This window comes from Cimex lectularius, unplaced genomic scaffold (assembly GCF_000648675.2).
Source record: "Cimex lectularius strain Harlan isolate CLEC.00 unplaced genomic scaffold, Clec_2.1 scaffold43, whole genome shotgun sequence".
Classification (NCBI taxonomy): Eukaryota; Metazoa; Arthropoda; class Insecta; order Hemiptera; family Cimicidae; genus Cimex; species Cimex lectularius.
Window position 1 is genome coordinate 66804 of NW_019392661.1, and position 23978 is coordinate 90781.

At 33.6% G+C, this 23978-nt stretch overlaps 1 protein-coding gene across 2 annotated transcripts in view; it reads left to right on the forward strand.

Annotated features, from left to right (window-relative positions):
- LOC106662472 (uncharacterized protein KIAA1109) overlaps window positions 1-23450 on the forward strand; it is a 35194-nt gene extending 11744 nt beyond the window's left edge. The window contains exons 26-81 of one of the 2 annotated variants that reach the window (XM_014386582.2): window positions 232-342; window positions 619-795; window positions 887-989; window positions 1050-1229; window positions 2061-2181; window positions 2251-2503; window positions 2566-2709; window positions 2788-2986; window positions 3045-3187; window positions 3252-3353; window positions 3427-3686; window positions 3747-3878; window positions 3956-4136; window positions 4200-4358; window positions 5427-5555; window positions 7598-7724; window positions 8186-8304; window positions 9096-9225; window positions 9278-9543; window positions 9912-10095; window positions 10169-10285; window positions 10850-11064; window positions 11123-11261; window positions 11327-11494; window positions 11563-11740; window positions 12044-12177; window positions 12235-12463; window positions 13153-13336; window positions 13402-13596; window positions 13689-13835; window positions 13893-14001; window positions 14080-14201; window positions 14358-14480; window positions 14540-14786; window positions 14848-15176; window positions 15236-15506; window positions 16685-16881; window positions 16951-17321; window positions 17438-17554; window positions 17632-17754; window positions 17820-17999; window positions 18061-18250; window positions 18318-18748; window positions 18811-18908; window positions 18988-19146; window positions 19220-19391; window positions 19461-19555; window positions 19648-19789; window positions 19848-20005; window positions 20080-20266; window positions 20331-20560; window positions 20623-21057; window positions 21121-21297; window positions 21376-21509; window positions 22871-23070; window positions 23133-23440. In XM_014386582.2, the coding sequence (XP_014242068.1) occupies window positions 232-342; window positions 619-795; window positions 887-989; window positions 1050-1229; window positions 2061-2181; window positions 2251-2503; window positions 2566-2709; window positions 2788-2986; window positions 3045-3187; window positions 3252-3353; window positions 3427-3686; window positions 3747-3878; window positions 3956-4136; window positions 4200-4358; window positions 5427-5555; window positions 7598-7724; window positions 8186-8304; window positions 9096-9225; window positions 9278-9543; window positions 9912-10095; window positions 10169-10285; window positions 10850-11064; window positions 11123-11261; window positions 11327-11494; window positions 11563-11740; window positions 12044-12177; window positions 12235-12463; window positions 13153-13336; window positions 13402-13596; window positions 13689-13835; window positions 13893-14001; window positions 14080-14201; window positions 14358-14480; window positions 14540-14786; window positions 14848-15176; window positions 15236-15506; window positions 16685-16881; window positions 16951-17321; window positions 17438-17554; window positions 17632-17754; window positions 17820-17999; window positions 18061-18250; window positions 18318-18748; window positions 18811-18908; window positions 18988-19146; window positions 19220-19391; window positions 19461-19555; window positions 19648-19789; window positions 19848-20005; window positions 20080-20266; window positions 20331-20560; window positions 20623-21057; window positions 21121-21297; window positions 21376-21509; window positions 22871-23070; window positions 23133-23334 (10125 nt within the window). In that variant the 3' untranslated portion in view covers window positions 23335-23440. Of the gene's footprint in view, window positions 1-231; window positions 343-618; window positions 796-886; window positions 990-1049; window positions 1230-2060; window positions 2182-2250; window positions 2504-2565; window positions 2710-2787; window positions 2987-3044; window positions 3188-3251; window positions 3354-3426; window positions 3687-3746; window positions 3879-3955; window positions 4137-4199; window positions 4359-5426; window positions 5556-7597; window positions 7725-8185; window positions 8305-9095; window positions 9226-9277; window positions 9544-9911; window positions 10096-10168; window positions 10286-10849; window positions 11065-11122; window positions 11262-11326; window positions 11495-11562; window positions 11741-12043; window positions 12464-13152; window positions 13337-13401; window positions 13597-13688; window positions 13836-13892; window positions 14002-14079; window positions 14202-14357; window positions 14481-14539; window positions 14787-14847; window positions 15177-15235; window positions 15507-16684; window positions 16882-16950; window positions 17322-17437; window positions 17555-17631; window positions 17755-17819; window positions 18000-18060; window positions 18251-18317; window positions 18749-18810; window positions 18909-18987; window positions 19147-19219; window positions 19392-19460; window positions 19556-19647; window positions 19790-19847; window positions 20006-20079; window positions 20267-20330; window positions 20561-20622; window positions 21058-21120; window positions 21298-21375; window positions 21510-22870; window positions 23071-23132 lie in introns of both variants that reach the window. The other variant, XM_024224914.1, reaches the window with a different exon arrangement.
- The last annotated feature ends 528 nt before the right edge of the window (window positions 23451-23978 follow it).

The window sequence follows — 23978 nt, forward strand, 5'->3', positions numbered from 1 at the left end:
TATACAATGTCACATTTGCATGTTTATATTTCATTTTATTCTGAGAACATATGAGAAAGTGAGCAAACATTGATCTGGAAGTTCCAGCCAAGTTTAACTTTGAAATTCTTATTCTTTGGTCCTAACAGCTTAAGTTTTTACTATAAAAAAACTTGAAAAAGAAGCCAATTGCCAGCTTTTTCAATATTCTCTACCCCAAGAAAATAGGATACAACGTATCTGTAATTTCAGGCCAGTTACATTAAAAACGGAACAGAAACCGAAAATACCAAACACAGCCTTGTCACACCTCTTTTCCGTCATGGCGGAATGAGCCCCAGATCTTTAAATTCCGAACATCAAGTAAGTAAATATTTACCCTAAAAAAGAAATGCTGCATAATACCCTAACGGCCTAACCCCTGGGCTCGAGGATATACTCAACAATAGAGAAGACTCTTTGCTTAATTAATCTTCTTCAAGCTTCTTTCTTCTATAAAATCTTCACTGCTAGATAGCCTCGTTTAGATAGTTTACGTAGTGTAGATAGATCTTATTATTTTTAACATCTCATGTTCATTTAAACTTATTGCATTGTTTTGAAAAAGTGCTTAATACTTAAGTGATTAATTGTGTTTAGGATGGAATTACAGTTTTGCTTGATTCTTCAGACACCCACTCAATATCAAGCACATCTTTTATATCTGCAGTTTCATCTCAGGAAGATTTGACTCTGGTCAACCTACATATGCAAGTCAATAAACCCATTGTAGATTCTCCTTTGTTGATGTCTAGTTATGTTAATCATTTATCACAGGTAATTTATTTGGCTGATTAAAAATTATTATGTGATGTTTACTAGTTCGATTATCATTTGTACATATAAATATATATGCTTATAATTTTAGGTTACTTGCTTGAACTGGGCATTGTGTTCTTTTCCAAATGGCTCGGATGTTTTCACAGTGCCTTTGTTCCAAAAGACCGATGATGGAAGATTGGTATATGTTGGTAAGTAAAAGCATAATTGTGCACTTTATGAGGTGAAAATTCATTTATATGTGATTCAAGGGAGCCGCTTTACACCACGATTTGAACATCTAACAGAAGGGTTTACATCTCTGAAAATGATCAATAGAAACAGAGATGGTTTCTCACCTCCTCCAAGCCTTGGAAAAACACCGACACATCCTTACCCATGGGATATTTTACCTCCAGAAAATCCAAAAAATGATTCTGAAACTGATACTGGTATGTAATATTTTTTGTTTCTGTAGTTGTTCGATTTTACGTGGTTTTCAAACTGGATTTGTTAGAAGACATATTATAAAATCTATAGATGACAAATCAACAAATCTGTACATCCTAATGGGACTAATTTGATATTTGAAAGTAATTTTAGTAGTAATTATCTATTATACATATGGGTAATAGATGAGGTATTCTCATAATACAGCAATAAATTAATATTTGGTATAAACAGTCAAAGTAAGCCTCTAGAAATAAATTATTTGTAAAAATGAAACTAACCTACTATGAAACTAATCCTCAAGGTTAAATACAATAGTTTTCACCAGCATTCTTCTGTTCAAGTTTCTTCAACCCCTCACAATAGGCTCTGTCTTACTTTTCACCTTGCTCAATTTGAATGTTTGTTTTCTTTTCCTTTTATATCAGTAAAAGTAAGGCAGAAGAGAAATCATAATCCAATTATTCTTGTGTTAGGTAAACGTGTTTGATATGGTGAAGATAGTTCATGACCTGAGGAAGTGCTAGGTTGGGTCCTCAGCATGAGAATTGTGATCCGGTCCATATTTTTCCAAGAATTATTTTTTATCGCTTTCCAATACTATTGGGATCTTGGACCCATTTACAACTCCTATGCAGTGACAGTATCCAAGTTTTGGTAGTTCTACTGAGGGTGATCCATCCCATTTTCTATGCCAATGTCTGGCATTCATCTCCTCTTTCTTATTACTGAGTTGGCGTTTCAATTAACCTACCTTCTCCCATTCAAAATTTTAAAAATTATATAATTAAACATAGTCGTTTACATAAAATTGTAATCATCTTTTCTTCCAGTTACCCAAGAGGAATTGCTTTCTTCAAGAAATGAAATGGGCACAAGAACTACAGTGGTGGTTAAAATGAAAGGCGATGTTGATATAATGGTTAGCCCACTTGTTTTAGAATCTTTACAAAGGTAAAAACTAAATTTACCAGTTTTTGTTTATATATATTTTTTGTTTTAATTTTTTTTCTTTGTCTAAAGATTTATAGATGCTCTTACACCAACCTTATCAACAATGCACCCTCTCAGTGTAATAAACAAATTAGGTTTGAGTTGCATGGGTCGCGTGGAAGCTAGCAATGTACTCAAAAGGGACCAATATCTTAGCCAATTGCAAGGAGGTGGCAGTAAAAGAAGTACTGCTGAAAGAGAAGGAAAAGTAAAAGGCCAGCCCCATTGTGTTATTGAACAATGTATCGCTACTCAAATACAAGCAACAGTGATTCTCCCTAAAGTAAGACTCTTTGTAAATATTTATAAGAAAAAGGAAATTGTATTATTCAAATTTATTTCTAGGTGAATATAGCACTTTTACAAGCGTCGGTCGTGGAAGAAGTTATTTCATTTTCTGCCCTTGATAACATCAGGGATCTAACATGTGTTTCCCTGTTGGCAGTGTCTTTCAATAACCTAACGGCCAGTTTTCATTGTGGAAAACAAGTAATTGCCATTTTGCTTAATTTTAATATTTATATTACAGACATACTTGATATCGTTGGCTACTTTTTGTTATTATAGACGAGAGAAATTGTAGAAACGTTTGAAAGGCCTGCTGTATTACCAAGCGGTGTAAAAAAGAGTGGCTTTGGGAAAACAGGAAAAGCTTTATTTCTTGGTTTGAGAACAAGCACGGCGAAACATGATTTGACTGGGGAGTCAGTTTATATTGAGACATCGCAAAAACAACAAGAAGAGACTGTCATAACACTAAATATAAGTATGCCATTCTCTTAATACTCACATAATTTTATGACGTATTAACATGTCCTTTTTAGATAAAATACATGCCCAGTTGAGAAGATTACACAATGAATGTTCACTTTTAAAAGATGCAGAAATCACCGCTATACCTAGCCATTGCTCTAAAGTAATTTTTACTACAAAATTGGCTACTAAATCCCATGAAGAGAGTGCAACAGTATGTTAATGTTTTATTTTATTTATACTTTATTAAAGTAATATTTATAATGATTGTTTTTCAGATAAGATACTCAGGAACAGAAGATTTATCCCTTGTTGGATTGTCAGATGAAAAAATTGGTTTTATAATGTGTGAAAGTGGTCTTGAAGGGGTTTCATTTAAGGTTTTTATTTTATTTTTTACATTAAATTGATAATTTATATCAATTATTTATGAATATATTTTTTCCCATGCAGGTTGTGAATAGGTCCAAATTTGATATTGAGGAAACAGATGATAGCAAAGCATCGCTGGCACCTCCTGGGGAAAACGAGACCAATTATACAGATTCTGTTCGTTCAAAGGATGAGCTTGAATCTGTCATCGTTGATCAACAACAGCAACAGAGCAGTACTGCAACTCAGCCAGAGCCTGTAAACATGACTCCAACAAGTGTAAAAGCCCCAGCGCCAGCTCAACAAGATTCAAGCCAACAAGAATGCCATTCAGAACCAACGTAATTAAAGTTAATATATTTATTAAATAGTGAATAGATATTAAATGAGCAATTTTCCAGAGCCAACAATACTCTATCGCTTCATGGGAAGGACGGAAATGCATCATCTTGCGTTATTGATGTTAAGCAGGTCTGGTTTAATTTCGCTGCACCTCCTAGAATACCAATCACAAGGAAAATTGATTATACAAGGTTTTACAAAAGATTATTTTGCTATCTAGGTTTTGAATAATGTTAATATTATATTTAAAATATTCTTTGCAATTTAGACTGGACTGGAATTTACTCAGCACAGCCTCACCAGCAATAAATGCTTGGATGAATCCTAACAACAGATTTGCAATAAGGGTTGTTCACATGTTGCGCTGCAAATACAGAAGAAGTACAGCTATTGTGACTTGCCTCATGGCTGAAGCACTCGACGTCCAAAAAATTCATTTGCCAATTAAGGTTTGACAGTACAATCCAATAAATCATAAATAATTGTAAACAATTTTATGTCTGCCTAAGTAGAGTCGACATGGAAGATTTACTCCCTTAAGCAAAACTCTTCAAGAAGACCCTTCATGCCAGTTATGCTGTGTTTTACGAAGATACCTTTTACAAACGACAGCAAATATAGAAGAAAACTTGAAGGAGGCTGACCTTCCACATCTTTCTACATTAAGACAGGTAAAAAAATGAATATATACATAGATAATCTATAAAGATTATGTGCATTATAAAAAAAGTTTTATTTTTAAATAAATTGGAACAGTGGAAACCTGTTTATCCAGACCCCGATTATCTGGACCCGTTTGTTAAAATATTTTTTTATAAATTTTTCATATTTCTCAATGCATGTATATTAATTTTTTTAAATTTATAATTCAACTATGGGCTTTTTAATTTGTCGTTCAAAATCGTAAAGGCCACCAAATCAAGGCCCTTCCACTAGTCACATGATCAAAGAGGCCGGAGAGGCCAACGGTCACGTTTTTGGTAAAAATAAATTTAAAAAAAGGTATATCCTATTTTAAAAGACTAGAAATTGTCGTAGTGTTGTTCATATGTTGGCTTCCATTGAAAAGGTTTTTTTTATTATGTATGATTATTCAGAAATCGTGAGATGTGGTCTGGTGTGACGTAGGTTTCAGAAAAACACTTTCTTTATCGTGCCAACATTTCGGTCTTTATTGAGGTCATCTTCAGGGCCTGGGATTTACAAACATTGTTTAAATTTAACAAAAACATGTAGGATGCAGAAAAAAAGTGAATTTATGCAATGCAAAAAAATATTTTTTTATATTCAATCAAGTATTTCTACTCACTCAAAGTGTTTTATTACATATATTTTTATTAGATATTTTTTATGTATAAATTTTGTCCGGGCTTAAACAAAAATAAAACTAATAAAAACTATCTATCACTTTAAATGTTTCGTGATATATGAATAAAAGTGTTCACTTTCATATGTGTTTTTTCCGTTTTTATGACACGATACTAATAAAATCACAAATTTTTGGATTATCTGGACTTTCGATCATCCAGACAAGTCCCGGTCCTTTCAAGTCTGGATAAACGGATTTCTACTGTAATTACATTTTTCATGTGTGAAATGTAATCAATTTAAATGTACTCACAATGACACATAATGTAAAAATTATTGTGTATTTTATTATTAACAAGCCAAGTGACTTAAAAAATAGACATAAAAGGGTTTTTAATGCAAAAAATACTTTACTTGTGCTTTCTTTCTAGGGTGTGATAGTACTCAGTAGGCAGTGGAAGAACATCTTGTACACACCTTTGCTCTTGGAGCATAATTTTAAAGCAAGGCATAATGTTAAACCATTTAATGTCACTTTTGCAGTCCCAGATGCTGAAGACGTAAGATATTTAAAATTTGAGGATAAATCCATTATAATAAAATCTGATGCCGCCGGCAGTTTTTTTTTTTTTTTTTTCTAATTCTTTAATTCGTGTTTTGATTTACTTTTCAGTCTTTTCATTGAAAATGGATTCCATTGTTTTTAATTATGTAGTAATACAGTATTTGATACTTCATTTAACTCAAACCTTTGTTAATATACCACAGGTTTCATTGTGTTACATCCCGGATGAGCAACTAGATCATGAATGTCGGCAATTTTGTAAGGAACTGAATTAAATGAAAGTTGAATTTAAAAAAGAGCTGAATTTTAAATGCTTTATTCGTGTTGGTGTTAGCTCTTTGTTGCGAGTAACCCTTGCTATGATTTTGGGAATGGATATGTTTTTAATTCCACACATAATATTCCGAAAGGCTTTATCCCTTTTTTGCTTTTGTAACATGGGGCATGCACAACTTGTTTTAAAAACCCGTAGTGTTTAATTTGCCCTCCTTTTACTAACTAAATAACAAATATTGTACTATGTATAACGCCAGAGTAACAAATTTATGTTCCGTAATAACTACACTCACAAATATTAAGAACACGTGCCTGCCAGAAAGTAAATGCCTTTTCCTCGTTTTTATTTCTGGTTTGACTATTAAAATTGGCTTTCTTTGGTCACTTAGTTTTATGATTTGGTTAGGTGTTAAGTAGAGAATCCAGCCACTAAATATAATTAAATATGTTAGAATTCAATTTGTCTTAAATTTTTAACGCTTAAACAAAATTTTAAAACGCCATTAAAAAAGAAAAACAATTATATAAATTGTCTTGCATGAGTAACGGTCGCCACTAAATGGAAGTTGTATGGTGAGGGGCTAGTAGACCAGAATCTCATTTATTACAAATGTTTTTCAAAGCATTTTATCTTAAAAAGTCATTGTTGCTAGTGGTATTTGAAAAATGTGTACATAAAGGTGAAAAAGTTTCAATATTCAATAGGGGTGCTTCAAAGTTAAAGTAATTGTTGTACGGGAGAGTTTATTGGGTGCTTCAAACTATAATCAGTGCAAACATTGTACTAAAGTTTTGATGAATACATTCAACTGTCATCATTTCTAGAACCATGAATTTCTTTACTTATCACGATTGCAAATTAAAAAAATAGAGGATTTATACAACAAATTTAATTAGGATAGTTTAATGTGCTTAAACAACTGACTTAAACAGTGCCAAATGAAGCAACATTTGACTGAACTATGCATAAACTGCATGCTTGTGCTGTTTGGCTTGACAAAGATTTTGTCAGATTGTTATATGTACATTTTAAAATGTTAAGGGTTTCTTAAACTTTAAGTGACAATTTGTCGCAATTGTAAGTGTTGTTTTGTTAGGTTTTTGAAAAAGGTTGTTCCTAGAGAATTTTTACATTTTAAATTTCAATTCTGACTGTTTTTAAATAAATAGCAATTATCAACATAAAGTAGACTTATGGCATTACTACTATACCAATAAATGAGATTCTGGGGTAATTAAAGAGACTATTAAAGAAATTTAATAAGAATAATTATAAATTTAAAAAAATTTAATTTTTGAATACATTTTAAAGAAACATTATTTAAATATTAATTTATCAAAAAGTATTGGATTTTTATTTTTCTAATTTAATTATGTTTTCTGATTAATTTGTTTTATTTTATAATTTTCAACTTTAATAGGCTCTTGGAATTTATTAAAGTGTAGTTGTCTTGAGTTTTGAACTTTGACCGATTGCATTTTGGGAAGCAATTTTGAAATTCAGTCCTTTTATTGTGAATTACAGTGGAAATTTGATTTAATGATGAACGTGTTTGACTTCTTTGAGAGTCTAATTTTGTTCTTCCAGCTATAAACAAAAAATTTAAATTTTTAGGCTATTTTAAGTGTTATAATGATCGACTTTGTATATAAAGATAAAGGCATTTATTTTTATGATTAAATTTCATGTTTCAAAGACCTATAAATTACAAATATGTAGATAAAAGCTTAGAAGGTCAAAAATTATGGTGTTGGGCGTAGGAAAATGTCCTGACTGATGGCGAATTTTCATATGAGGACTGCGAAATCACAGATGAATGCGCAATGTTGCTTAACACTGAGGCTGGAACCAATTTAAGAAAAGTGCTCAAGGCAACACAGAAACATGGTAAAATACAAAACTTCTTTAAATAATTTAAATATTATTTATCAAAAGACATCACTTAGTCTTTGTTTCTTATTTTGATTCATGTTGTACTTTCTTCCCTTTTGTAGATTTAAAACCCCATTCCTTTTACAGAAAATATCAATTTCAGCTGTGCAGTTTTTGTTTTCAGCACTTCCAGCTTCAGTTTTATGATTGCTTATTAAGAATATCACCTACTTTGTTTGCTGATTTTGTTTTAATTGAAATTATTTTTGCACTAGCACAAACTTCACATATTTTTGTTTTTATACACTCCTGATAGCACATCATTAATGCATGTTAGTGTAGTGTCTGTGTCTTTCTGATCAGAAAAAATGTTGCTTCAGTTAATTACATACATTAAATTTATATGGAATTATTCATATAAAATTTTGTATATGTGACTCAGAATGTCAACATAAACGTTATTAATGTCTCTGTAGATGTTCCAACTACTAGTATTGACGGGCCTACAATCAACATGCAGTCACCGCAAACTGGGCACATCACATTGGACAGTCTTCAGTTCAGCTCTCCGACTTCACCTGGATCTGTTCATCAGGTATTATTTCCTCCTTAATAAAGAAGTTCCTTTTAAGTCTCTTATTAAAATCCTTCATTTTATTGAATTTTTGTGCTTTTTATGTATATCTTTGTGTCTAAATTGTGATTTGTTCAAAGTAAAATATTAGAATTGTTGCTTGTTTTAGTTTAATTACAGCCTGTATATCTGTAAGTTTTTTATTTTTCTAACTAGAGCTACGAATATTTTTGTAATTTGATAAATGATGTGCAATTTACCGTGCTAGTGAATTGTAGATTAGTTTTATGGTTGGGTGTTAAATACTCTTAGAAGACAATGCGTACATGGAAAAGAATATTGTAAGTATTACTGAAATTGGGATGGGATAGTTTTGGTAAAATCTTAACTTGGCTTGCGGCCATATCTGTCATCAACCTTCTATAGGCTTTGTTCAAACTCTTTTTAACTTTTTTTAAAACGCCCAAAAATAAAACCAAACATTTTCTATAACCCAGTGAGTTTAATTAATAAGAAATCTGTGATTTCACTCATTTGGGACATAAAGTCTGTAGTTATGCAATAAGTTTTACAAACAGTCAAAAAAAATCTTATATAATTAAATATACAATTTTCTATTAAGTAATTCTAATTTTAAATTTTTTGAAACAAGATTAATTTTTAGAAGTCCCATAAAATTAAAATAATTTTAAAAAAATGTATGTATGATCCACGCAACACTGAACAAATCATAGTTGCTTTAAGTTTGTAAAATAAAATTTATTAACTGTAAAAAAAATTTAAAAATTTAAATGATAAATTAATGTTTCAAGTTGGGGAAAAAAAAATCTTTACTACCAACACAAATACCATCATCATCGAGAGCTAGTATTGTTTTCCCCTTACTGAACAACAACCCTTTTCTTGGGCATCATCGAAACGAAAGCGATTCTAAAGGAATTGGTGAGTCTCATATTATGCACGAACTTGACTACTGGTAGTTCTCATTTTAAAGATTCTATTCTAGGTTATTCTACTCTTAAAAAAGACCAAACAAGAAGTCTAGTGACAAATGGTTCAAATCCGTCTCTTTGCTCGGGTGGCAGGGGCGAGCCAGATGGTCAGGAAACATCCATCCCAAGTCTGGATCGTACCCTGTCTCCTCCGAGAGATACTGATAATGATGACCTTTACACCTGGATGGCGAAGCAACAAGAATTTACAGAGGCGAAGAAAGAAAAAGAGAAGGTCTTGCCCCCACCAATCACACATCCAACGGTGGTTTGTAACTGCAAAATAATCTGTGTCTTTGTGAATGTAGTTAATTTGTAGTTGGGCGTTTGTTTTTTTACCCCCTTTGTTTTGTACTACTAGTAAATGTTAAAGCATTTTAGGCTTTGCTTTTAAGTAAACAAAACAAAGCTTTTTTTGTCCTTTTTTTTATATATGTTTATTTCATGGTTTATAATCATTAATTGCACACATTTTTATATGTTTTAGTTGCTTATTGCTGTAGTTCTTTATATTATTTTGTTTTGCAGTTATATAACCTTATTTTTATTAATTAGCATGATTATATTTCTTTTTTTGTCTTTTGTTTTGTGTTTTTTTAAATAATATTTTTACTAAATAATTATCATTATTTTTAGGTACAGACAAAACCTACATCAGCCCCTGATGCACCTTTGATGAATCCAGATTACCTCCTACTAACGTCAGGATATAGTCTGTACCCAATGCATGATTCATTAAGGCTTCTTGATGCTCACCTCATATTTGAACCACTTTTGTCAAGTCTCGGTGTTATGCCTACACAAATGATCAGTAGTGCCGGTAAGATTTTTTTTTTTTTTTTTTTTTTCAGTTCTAAATACTTTTTTTTAATACATATTAATCAAATTTTTAGGTACTAGCAGCAACACTCTAGAAACATGGGGTTCAAACCTTTCATTAATAGGAGGAGTGGATTCAATGAGGATTGATATCGTAGTTAGTGAATATGGGAAAGTTCAGGATAAAAAAGGTTATGGTCAATGTTCAAAATTTTAATGCTCTGCTCCACATATGAAACATATAGTTGCGTTTTTTCCGTAATTATTTAATAACTTTAATTTCAACACATGTAAACATTGTCACTTCCAAAAGAATTTTCTCACTGGTTTTTTTATTATTTCAATTCATTCTTGGGGGGGGGGGGATGCGGTAGTTGAGTGGTCAGTTGACAGACTTTCGCCTGATAAACCTAGCAGTTGTGGGTTTACTTCCCACCATCACCCTAATCTTTTTTCCTGCTACCCTTCCCCCAATAAATTACTATGATATATTACATAGTACAGTACTCTTGCTAATACGCAAGAACACAACAAAACTTCTTTTATGGCTTTGTGTTTTCCACATCAATCAAAAAAGTATAGTGATGATTAAACAGAAGCTTTCATGGTATTTCTGGAATGAAAAACACATATCCCGTAGCTATTTGTGCTGACTGATGTTCTATTTGTGGAGTGGAGTATATTACATGAATTTGAAATATTAGAGTCTGTATAGGATTAAAGTCACATAACGACTAATTATTTATAAATTACAGATAAATTCTGGCTTGAAATGCCCCCTGAAACTCCTGCTTTTGTGTGTGAGAGGGTTGGTGTGGAACTAGAACTGTGTAGGCTGGCAGATATGACTATAGTAGAGGACTTGAGTAGGCAGAGGAGAAATATGTTATATGTGTCTAGAGGACAATTGAAGAAGCATTCTAGTACTGTCTTGAATGTCAGTATAGGAATAAGATACATCTCCCAACAAGTGAGTATTTTACATGCTTGTTTGTGATTTTAAATATGAACTTATCAAATGTGTCTAGGTTAATATGCCACTGTTGAGACTTTTGCTCCAAATAAGCAATATGTACCAGAATGTTAAAGAGACACAATCAGAACTGAAAGAGCAGCAGCCTGCTGAAAACAAGAATGTAGCGAAAACTCCTCCTGCTACAGCTTCAAGTAAGAGATTTTATTTACGGTTTATCTTTAATTTAATTTTTCAATTGTTTTTTTTTTTCTTTTAGGACTAGACCTTCAGGAATTTGTATTGCCTATACCAACAGAAACAGAAAAACCAAAGGTTTTTCAGAGGTCAAAATTCTCTGATAATAAAGTTCTAGTTTCACCTTCTTCTTCTATGAGGGCTCAATCACTTGCCAATAGAATAAGATCAACGGGCAAAAGTGTTAGAGGTCAGATTGAATTTCAACAACTACCCAATTTTATTATCACAGAATTTTCATAAAGACTTGTTATTCAGGTTACATGAATTTATCAGATACTAGCCAGTTGACCTCTCCCACATCAATTGTTGATAGGAGAGTTTCTGTTAAAAGCAAAGAAGGGTCTATTAATGTAACTCCTAGGTGCTGGAAAACGGTGTATCATCTTCTTGAACTTTATGCAACAATGCCCCACACAAAGACCATTGCGCACAGGTAAGAAGTCTTAATTATTATTACAGTTATTAATAATAACTACTAATTAGTGTAAAACATTTAAAAATTTACTACTTCTTGTGTTTTCTATTTTTTAAGTTGTACAGCCGGTTTGGTCGGTGTTGATATCTTCAGGTACAGAAGAGTATAGAATATTCTAATAGAAATAAAATTAGTGCATTTTAGAGGAAAAACATGGAAGCATGATATTTTATAATTTTTTGTATTCTTTTAAAATAATTATTTTCAAACAAATTTTTTTTTCTTTTTTTTAAAGAATTTAATCATAAAATTCTGTTTCAGTCGTTTTTCTGTTGGAGGAGATTTATCAGATAGTTTCCGCAAGAAAACAGAATCCAAAGATTCTAAGTCGACTGATGTTGAAAAAGGAGAATCACAGACCACCACACACAACCCTGTCAATCAAAAAGATTCCAGTAATTTTATAAAGTCAAAATATCTTTTTCCTGTATATACATGTTATGATTTTTTAGGCGTAACAGGGGAGAGAACACGGCTGATTGTTTTTGCAGTAGCAAAAATTCACAGAACGAGACTTTTAGCAACGCTGAGTGGCCTTAAATTGGAAGCGGAAATGACAAATCTACATTCAAGTCTGACTGTTAAGAAAAAGACGAGGCCAACAAGTCTGGAATGCTCAATTACGGGCCATGTCGGTAGAACAATGATTGTCTTACTCGAAGGAGTCCCACCAAATCAGCAGTAAGTATTTTAATTATTACGTTCAGACTAGTGCTTATCACCAACCAATTTAAGAGAATTATAATAAAATAAATTATTGTGAGAATGAAGAACCCCATCAAGAACAAGTGCTCTTGTCATTTCTGGGGAATCTGCTTTTTATAAAATAAGTCTTAAAAATAATTGAAACGCATAAAATAAAATGAAACTCACTATTTTTCATGGTCCGCTTGACCAATGAATAATATTCAATTAATTAAGGTTTTAAGTTGAGATAAAAAAGTCAGTGTCACGAGCGGGATTCGAACCCACGACCTTCGGCCGATACGCCGCTACTCTACCACTTGAGCTATCGTGACTTAGATTTTATCTCAACTTAAAACCACTTGCTCAAGCGGACCACGAAAAATAGTGAATTTAATTGGTTAAAATGAAGTACACTTCACTAAAGCTCTCCGAGGCCATTTCATTTGTCGCCGAGAATCCAGTCCGATTACACGACATTTGAAAAATGGCAAAAAGGAGGAAAAATTCAAAAGGTGGGGTTGAGATGGGAAGTTGGTGTCCGAGTGGATCGAGACTTTTTTTTATCTCAACTTAAAACCTTAATTAATTGAATAAAATGAAACTTTATTCACATTTTAAACGTTCGTGATTGAGTTTGTTTGTTTAAAAAAATTATTTTTATTTATTTATTTATTTTTTTAAAGGACTGTGGTAAAAGTGATGATTGGAAAATCCCAAGCCTTGTTCTCAAGCATGAACGTCCCAGGAAAAGACAAAAACTCAGCCCTGCTCACTGTCGGTTCAGTGGCAATTACAATTCCTCAACATCCAGTCGCTTTACACGGCATGATGGCAAGAGGAAGCAAGCACCTATCATCAACCCTTCAGGTATACCTAGAATTCAACTATCACAGATCTGAATCTAAAAACTTCAAAATTTTGTTGTGGTTTAGGAATTGCGAGTCACACGAACATCAAGCAGAATAGGCAGGGCACCTACAATTGACGAGGTGGATTCTTCTCACCCACCGCATTCACCTTGCCACAGTCGTACAGCTATACCAAATTATTCTTCCAGTCAGCAGAACACATCAGAAACTACTCCTCTACTCCATCCGTTAGTTATTCAATTCTCAATAGTCTTACAGGTTAGTGACTTTACAAAACTTTTTATTGAATAATAATTAAATTTGTAAAGATTGTATTTTATAAAATTCTCACTTTTTTCTTTATTTTGTAGAGTTTAAGCATCACTGCAGCTCTCTTACCCTCGTTACAAGCGCAGTATAAAATGGAACAGGTCACAAGCACTGGGATTACTGCAAGCAAGGTTAAATTTGTTGTGGATCTTCCAAGGCATTCACTTTCTTTTTCAACAAAAGTACAGGTTTGCTATAAATATATATGTTCTGTTCATTGGTTGACTTACACTACCTTTTTTCAGGTAACTGAGGCTAATCTTCCATCAGAAGCAAGCATAGCATTACCACAGGTGCATGTATCAGCAGAATACATCCAAGATGAGCATACTTCTATTGAAGGCCAATTTGGAGGTAAATCTAAAAATCCAATTTAATTTTTTGTCTGTCTTAATTTTGAATATGTATACTCATATCTACTTTGTTTCTTAGATGGCGTTGTCCTCCGGCATGGCAACTACTTAAGTGCTTTAGCAGATATTGGTGTTTTTGAACATTCTTTAACTACAGACTTGCTCAACCATCTTGTTTTTGTCCAGAAAGTGTTTATGAAAGTATGAACTTAGCATTAAATTTTCTTAGTTTAAAAACAAATTGATTTGTGTGATTCTTATAATATTTTGTTATTCACTTATTTTACCTTATATTTGTAGAAAAAATAAACTTAACTCTTTAATTTAATTAGTCATTAATGAACAGTTTAATTTTAGGAAGTCAATGAAGTTGTACAGAAAGTATACGGTGGAGAAAAGCCAGTTCCCCTTTGGGAGGACGACCCACAGGCTGATGGAAATATTAATAGAATGCTTTTCACTCTTGTTATAAGACTTCAGGTACAATTTTTTTAAGATGTGCCAGTTTGCTAGATGTACCTATTTAAATTCATTTTCAGCGAATCCAATTGACAGCCGTTACCCCGACGAATTGTGCTGTGAGGCTTGAAACTGGCAGTGTCGATCTTCAGCTTTCAAATAGAGTTCAGAATATATCTGGACCTGTTCCTCCAAACACAAATATGAAGCTTTTCATAAAGGCAACTGTAGACGTGAATCTGTCTTTGGGTCAAATAATAAAGCATGCACTGTTTGAAGAAGCTGATCCAGAATACCAGCAATTCGCTTTCTTCAGAACAAGAATTGGTATGTGATTATATTTATTATAAATTCACCATTTTTTTCTGGCATTAATGTTGAATTTTAGGTTTAAGAAATGCATTCCAAGGAGAAATGATCGGTACTGGTAGTGAAGGAAAAGAAGTGATTCTTATAACTTTAAGGAGACCTTTGGTTTACATTCAACCTATGGCTGTGGACAAAGCCATTCTTGTTTGGCTTAATTATAAAAATGCTTATGAATATTGGAATGAGCAAAGATCCTCTCTAAATAAAGAAGTACTCACAGCAACACAGCAAGTCTTTGAGAAAATGCCTTTTGAAAAACTCACAGGGCCTCCCATATTGGGAACTTTGTTTTTACAACTTACTGTTGAAGATATGGGAATCTGCATTCCTCTCAACCCTCTTCCACCGGTAAACATTTCAATTAAAATGTTTTTAACCCTTTTTTAAATGTATTATTTCTATTGTAGCCCACTTTGGGACGTCACATGTTTGCTGAAGATTCTTGTGCAGCAGTCGTAGTTACCTTGGAATCGACGAGTATTTCAGCTTGCAGCTGGGGCTCCCTTGTGAGCAAAGGACGGTTTGTCGGTTTGTGCCTAAGATTCGCCGACGATTTTGAAACCTCTTTAGATGACTGGAAGCCAGATCCTTCTGAACCAGCAATGAATCTCTGTGTTGTGTCAGAAGGCACGTATGAAGTTTGCTCAAGAACTGTAGCAGCTCAAAAAATAGACTCAGGTACTAAAAATACTTGAAACTGTACAATATTATCATTTTCTAAAGTGCAAACTTAATTTAGCATTCAATTAATTAAGGTTTTAAATTGAGATAAAAAAAGTCAGTGTCACAAGCGGGATTCGAACCCACGACCTTCGGCTAAATACGCCGCTGCTCTACCACTTGAGCTGTCGTGACTTCGATCCACTCGGGCACTAACTTCCCATCTCAACCACACCTTTTGAATTTTCCCTCCTTTTTGCCATTTTTGGCTCGTGACACTTTTATCTCAACTTAAAACCTTAATTAATTAAATGTTATTAATTGGTCAATCAGGCCACGAAAAATAGCGAATTTAATGAATTAAAATGAAGTACACTTCACTAAAGCCCTCCGTGGCCATTTCATTTGTCGCCGAGAATCCAATCTGATTACAGAACATTTGAAAAATGGCAAAAAGGAGGGAAAATTCAAAAGGTGTGATTGAAATGGGAAGTTGGTCTCTGAGTGGATCGAAGTCACGATAGCTCAAGTGGTAGAGTAGCGGCGTATCAAGCCAAAGGTCGTGGGTTCGAATCCCGCTCGTGACACTGACTTTTTTATCTCAACTTAAAACCTTAATTAATTGAATGTTATTAATTGGTCAAGCGGACCACGAAAAATAGTGAATTTAGTTAATTTAGCAATTAACATTTATCTTTGATTGTTTTACTTCAACATTGATTTGGTTAATTAAAAATTAAAGCCTGTTAAATTCATAAGAAATGGCCACTTTTCTCTGCAACATTGATTTTCCTACCCTTAAAAGAGATATCAACAGAGATTTCTGATTCATTGAGTAAAAGATCAACTAGGCCACAGGCTTATTGATTCCCCCAACACAGGGTCTACCTGTTGACCTCGCATACCACGGTGTGCTTCCCCCCCCCAGAGCTCGACCTCAATGGCTGCATGGTTAAGGTCTACACCCAGGGGTGGGTGATTCTTGAGTCTGCTGGCAATTTACTGTAAATACCAAAAGCTTGAATTGCCGGTGGACTACAAGAAGTAAATACACTCACTCGGCAATTTGTATGTTCTTACACATGCAGATTAGAGCCTATACAAAAATTCCAAATCATAAGCATAAAAAATCTTTGTATTCTATAAACTGTTAAATCACGAATTTATAAATTAGTGGTTGTTTTCAAAATTTTCAGATAATGCCAAATGGTTTTTGAATGTTCAGTGGGCAATGCAAGGTGTTGATATTCACTTAGATGTAAATATTGGTAAACAGTTATCAGCATTAGGGCATACGCTTACAACACTTACAAGTTATCAGGAAGATGACCTGCCTAATAGAAGTTATGATAGTGATGATGGTGACAATGCTGATAATATAGACAACTCAGTTGTAAGTTAGATACAAAATAATTATTAGAAGATAAAAAATGCTGTTTTTTTTTGTTTTTGTTTTTTATAGGAAAGTCCACTTTTGAAAAAATCACGACTGACATATGAAACCATTCCTTCTTTCCTTGATCCATCCATCGATTCAAAGAAACGTTCCAAACTAATTGAAAAGGAAATGAACGAACAGGCAAAAATAATTAATGACCTCAGAACACTAGGAGCGTCTCAAAGTACTATTGAGCAGGAGATGAAGAGGTTAAGGGAGTTGGAAGCGTTGATATTCAAGGATTTCAGGCGAGACATGATACAAAAACTGAGACGGCAGAGCGTCAAAGCTTCAAACATTAAAAAGAGACTTATGGGATCAAAATCTGCAACATTCCGGTCGAGGTCATTCATCGTACCCTCTCCTACACCTGAACACCAAATAGAAATAGAAAGGTAACTTTTGTATACATTATGCAAGCATGAACACTAATGTTCATCACAGATGCCTATTTTTATTATATCAAGAGCTTCTAGCATGAGTTAATTTTGTTAAACTTTGAAATTCACAGTCCAGACGTAGTAGCAGGTAGTTTTGGAAGTTCACCAAACACAACATTATTCCCTAGAAGCAATATTACACCAACCACAAGAGTAACATTTAGTGGAGAACCACACAATTTCACTAGGTGATAGTCTTCTTGCTTCATTCCAAGAAGTAAGGTTTCTTTATATCTAATATAATATTTTTTCTTTTTACTTTTAGACAATCTTCATTGCCAAGTGCTTCTTCTGAACTTAGTTTGCCTGTAGAGGGTGAATTGATGGATTGGAAAGCTGGGAGACATTCAACTGATAACATACCACCTCATACGGATGTTGATCATGGGTAAATAGTATTTAATAAATTAGCTTATTGCTAGGACAATTTTCGGACAAATTTAAATATTACAGAACTCTTCTGCTTGGAGATATTGAGAGCAGTACTACTGGTTCCAGCCCAAGTACAGCACCCGCTCAGCAGAAGCCGACAGAGCCTAATATTGATTTTGAACTTGACGTCAAAGTTTTGATAAACAGAGGAAAATGCGTCCTCCACACTAAGGACCAGGCGAGAGATGATGAACTGAAAATGTACTAATTTGATATTTTTATTTCAATTCCTTGAAAAATGTGTATAAAGTTTGTTTCCCAGGTTGTCAAGGATGAAAAAAGAGCGAAGTTGTTCTGGTGGAATGTTTGAGTTTCCACCTTCTTCACCTAGTCTCAGCCGCAAGACACACAGTAGGCATCATAGTTCAACTCCTGGAAACAGATTGAGACAATTGCAAGCTGCTCCTCTTGGGGATGTCACAGTTTTTCATATTCCTGGACTCGATGTCAAGGTATATTACTACCTTTGAATAACAATAAAAGAAAGATATTATTTTTAATATACAATAAATTGCTAAGGTTCACTATGAATCCAAGACAGCACCTGAATGTGGTAAGTCTGAATCTCCAGCCGGTCCAAGAAGAACTGGTTCCGGTGGGACAAAAAAAGCCGCCCTGTTTGCCTGGATGACACTTCAGAGTATTCCAGAAGAGACGATTATTTCTCCCCACATTCTTGAATTTTTGGAACAGACCCTTGAGCCTATCCCCACAAATGATAAAAGTTCCCCGTCTACACAAGGAGGAATGTTCGCTAACAATGGAAACATGACGAACAACACTGTTCAGTACTACGCATCTTTTCCTGTGGATGTTATTGTTTATTTCCACATGCAGCCATCTACTTTCAGATTTTCATGCCTTCCAGTTTCAAGGGTCGAATGCATGCTTCAACTTCCTTCCTTGGATATAGTGTTCTCCTCAAAACGAGCAGATCCCCAATCACCTATGTGAGTGATAATTTCTATATGATCAATAAAATTTAATAATACATTAAAATATCTTTATTTAGAACTGGAGTTCATGGAGCTATGGGTGGGATTAGTGTCACAAGTTGTCTTTCTGATTTTTCCTTGTATATATTTCATCCTTATGGTGGGAAAAAGACTGGTATGTATATAGTCAATATATTTTTTCTAAACTTTTTTTTTATTGCCTGTTATTTTCCTTTATTGTATGTTGTAATTAGGTGTAAAAGAAGCTCAATGGAGCCCTTTATCTGACAGTGAAAGAAAGGATTCTCTCAGCGTGAATGTTGAATTTGTAAAATTCCATCTTTCACGCTCTCGCAAACTAAATGTCGAACCTAAAAGTACATCGGACCATCAAGCTATCATTCGTTTTTCGAGTAAGTTAACATTACCAATAATATCCATCAAATAATATTAAAGCAAAAGTTGCTCAAAGTAGAATTTTTTTAGCCATTGTTGATATTGGATCTGCATCGTTTAAATATGACATGAGGAGGCTAACAGAGATTTTAGCATTTCCCAAGGCTTGGTACAGAAGAAGCATTATGAGAAGGCTCTTCCTTGGCGATTTAAGCAGTACTGCAACTTACAGTGATGGAGACGAGTCCGACACCGGTTGTGTGTAAGTGATTTATCTAAGTCCAAAATTTATTCCTTTTGTTGTGTTATTTACTTGAAAAAATATTTTTAGGGATAAAACGTTTGCTGAAAGGAGTCCTATTTTAAGAGAAAATATGCGACTGAATCTTGATTCAGAGTACTTGCTACGCAACAGATATCGCAGAGGTAATCTTTATTTATAAACTGGCCATTAAATGGAATCTTATTATTTAAAGTATAACAACAACAAAAAATTAAAGATAAAAAATATTTTTTAGATCGAAGTTCAAGTTCTGAGTCGAGTCCTGTGACTGCAGACAAAATTCCAAATTCAGCTTGGGAAACACTTGTCCTATTTGCCGTCAATTTCAAACGCTTAAATGTGCACATGAATATGGGAAATGTCATGGGCAATGTTATGTAAGTTGATAATACAGTTTAATAAAGCAAAACAAAAAATTATGCTTTCATGTTTCAGGTGGCTTACAAAAGATTTTCGATCAGAGGGAAGGCTCTCAATCGGAAGTTCAGGGCATAAAAACATGTACATTGGTCTTGGTTTAGCAGGTGCAAGTCTTGATGCAAAAGGCGGTATTGTGGGTGGTACCATTGACCTAAGCAACATTGATACTTTCAGTAATATTTATAATTTTCTCTTAACATTTTTGAACTTAGGCTCAAAACAGTTTTCTCTAATTTAATCTTTTCAGTAACAATAAGAGAGGATCCTGGTACTGAACCAGATCACACAGTAGGTTTGAAGCTGTCTGCTCTCGAATGTCGCCTTGATTATATGGGTACAGCAGTTTTAATGGGACGCGTCAGCTCCTTGGAAGTATTGTTAAGAGATGAGTGGAAAACTGGTGCACCCAATTCTGTATTTAGCCCTACACGAAGGTTTGTATTCAAATCTAAAAGTGACACTTCAAATATTTTCTAATCTTTATACCTGTTGATTTAGGCCAGCTATGATCTTTATGCACGGAGACTTACGATGGGATCAATTACAAGTGATGATCTCTAAATCAACGACAGTAGATCTCTTGAAGATGCACTACAAATTAGAAGAGTTTTTCACCCAGCAGTTTAAGAGTAGCAAGAGAGTGTTTTCATCTCTAGGAAATGGAGGGACTGGGGCAGGAAGTTCATTTAGGAAGCGTCAACCAAGGAAAAAGATATCAACCACTGAAAGTAATTATTAAAACTAAAAAATGATACTTGTTATTTTATTTTATTTTTTTTATTTTTTTAAGGTTGGGCTCAAGAAGCGAGACATCATAGGCATTGGCAGCGAGCTTTAGGACAGGCTGTGGTTCTGAACTTAGTCACCAACTCTGATAATTCTGCTGTTCTTGGTGGCACTCTTGAACTGAGAGGGACGAACATATCTTTAGCATGCTTTCACGGAATAAATTTTAAATCCAAATCATGGGCTTTATTTTCACTCAAAGAGCCGAGCATTTCTTTTGCAACAGAAGCACAAAGAGTACCTAACACAGAAAGTGGAGAAATCGATTCCCACATTGTACAAACGTTGACATTCAGTCTTGGAATGATGCAACAAAGAACCGCTCAGCATGACAGTATGGCAACAGTGTGCAAAGTATCAAGAAACGTAGTTTTCCCACCTCAGTTTAGAACTTTGCAAGAATGGTTCCATTATGCATTTTCATGCAGTGAAGATGATGGTAAATTTTAAAAAAAATGTAAATAGCTATTGTTAAAACTTAATAAGATTGATTTTTTGGCAGCTGTGGATAGATTTCCATGCGTGGAAAGAGAAACTGAAAATACAGGTGTAAGAGTTCGGGTTGCGCCAAAATCACCAGATCCTAAACATACAAGAGAAGTTATTTTTGCACTTCCTTCCCTACAAACACATCTTAAAACAGAACATCTACAAGCACCAACTACTCCAAACGTTGCAGGTATAAAACAGCAAACATAGGGGTTAACATACAAATTTACCTAGATGACAACTAACATAACTTTTTTTTTTCTTGAAGCTGAAGAAAAACCTGTGGTACAGTGCAGTTTTGTGACAGAATTCGAAGACCACATTTTTGTGACAGTGGATGCAGAAGCATTTTTCTTCCTCCATGATTTAATTACTTCTTATTTGAAGGAAAAGGATCGAGTGGTACTATTATTTTACACTATTATTTACTATATAGAAATTCTACAAAAAAAAAAATTAATACACAACTGAATCTTTATAAATGAACATGAATATGATCAATTTCAATTAATTTTTCTTTTTATGTGTGGTCTTGGTTGAGATGACAACCTTCGGCTGGTTTGAATCCCTCTCGTGACACTAACTTTTTCATCTCAAACAAGACCTTACATAAAAAAATAATTAATTGAAATAATTTACATGGTCAATTAGGCCACTAAACATAAATGGATTAGTATGATCAATCGTAATATCTTTTGGTTGGCCGAGTGATAAAATAATAATTATTTTATCACAATTATTGTTGTCATAATAAAAGTTAGTACACATTGAAAAAGTAATTGTGTTTGTTAAAGATTGTCATTGGAGATTTCAATGCAATTTTTAAAAATTTGAAGAAATGATTTTGAACATTTTTTGTCTGGCAAATTTGTTTTTAAATATGACTTCTAAATATTGTTTTAAGGAAAATTCAAATGTTAAAAAATTTGGTTAATCTCAATGATTTAAATATAAATTCACTAATTTTGTGGTCCGCTTGACCAATTAATACATTACAATTAATTAAGGTTTTTAGTTGAGATGAAACAAAGTTAATGGCACGAGCGGGATTCGAACCCACGATCTTCGGCTAGATACTCCGCTGCTCTACCACATGAGCTATCGTGACCTCGATCCACTCGGACACCAACTTCCCATCTCAACCCCACCTTTTGAATTTTCCCTCCTTTTTGCCATTTTTCAAATGTCGTGTAATCGGATTCCACTCGTGCCATTAACTTTTTTTCATCTCAACTAAAAACCTTAATTAATTGTAATTTATTAATTGGTCTAGCAGACCACGAAATTAGTGAATTTAATGATTTAAAATGAAGTATACTTCACTAAAGCTCCTCTCCGTGGCCATTTCATTTGTCGTCGAGAATCCAATCCGATTACATGACATTTGAAAAATGGCAAAAAGGAGGGAAAAAATTTTTTTAAAAAAAATTCAAAAGGTGGGGTTGAGATGGGAAGTTGGTGTCCGAGTGGATCGAGGTCACGATAGCTCATGTGGTAGAGCAGCGGAGTATCTAGCCGAAGATCGTGGGTTCGAATCCCGCTCGTGCCATTAACTTTTTTTCATCTCAACTAAAAACCTTAATTAATTGTAATGATTTAAATATAGTTCAATATTTTAAAGTGATACTTCATTCCACTATAGCTTTTTCTATATAAAAACTGTGGGTGTAACTCCTCCATATAGAAAATGTTATTCAATTTAGTATGTAAAATACATAATAGATCTTTTTATTTGTTTTTAATTTTTATTTTTATATTTTAAGTTGGGTAACCAAAATACTAGAGCGCAGAGTCCAACGCCTGAAATCTTGAAGAAAGAATCGAAGAAAAGCGATGGTGCTAGCGGAAGTTCAGATACTGGAGAAGAAGAAAAGAAGAAAACTGCCTTTGAACCAACAGATGTTTTCAACATGGACTGGAGGTCATTTGTTTGTAAGACATGGCATCTTGAGCCTACCGTCAGGTAAAATTAGTTTCTTACAAGACCTCAAACTCAGTATTGCAATGTAAATTTTTCTTTTCCAGGATTTTGTCATGGGGAGGTAAAAGGATAGAGCCGTACGGTGTGGATTACATACTTCAGAAATTAGGATTCTCACACGCTCGTACAACGATACCAAAATGGATGCAGCGGGGTTTTATGGACCCGTTGGACAAAGTATTATCTGTGCTTGTCTTTCGGATGACGCAGGTTGCAAGAGAAGAACTTGTCAAAGGCAAAAAGTGATGTCAAAGATAAAAGACTGATCTTAGGGAAATTGTGATTTTTGTTTATAAACTTTATTTGCGACATTATGTATTTTTCTGCAGATTTTTTTAATCAGTTTAAAGCTTTCCCTCCTCTCTCTAACTTATTGTTGAAATTGTTTTATTTTTATTTGTTATGTAATATGTTGTATATAGTCGATAAATAAAATGTGATATTCATTGTTTAAACAATTAATTATGTTTTTTTAATATAATTTCTTCATATTGAATTACTTTAATAAAGCGCTTATTGAAATAATTTTTTGTTTTTTAATTTTTTGATATATTTTATCAAAGTTGATGGTAGGTGTTGGTCTATGAGTCGTGAACAAATACTGAACTTCTTGTTCATTCCTTACTGGATGGCACAAAGGTGAAATATGTTTGAGTGACATCAAGAAGAAGAGTGTACATGGACTCAGCGCCAGCTTAATATATATTTTACCAAGTTTATTTCAAAACTTTAAAAAATAATTACTATTAGTAAATCTTTCTTTTACAGTCTTGCATTTTTCATTTTAGCCAACATTATGAGTTAGTTATGAGTACATTGAAATGATTGATTGAAATGAAGTACATTGAATGGGTCAAAATTTAAAGGACGATGATACAATTCAAATAAAG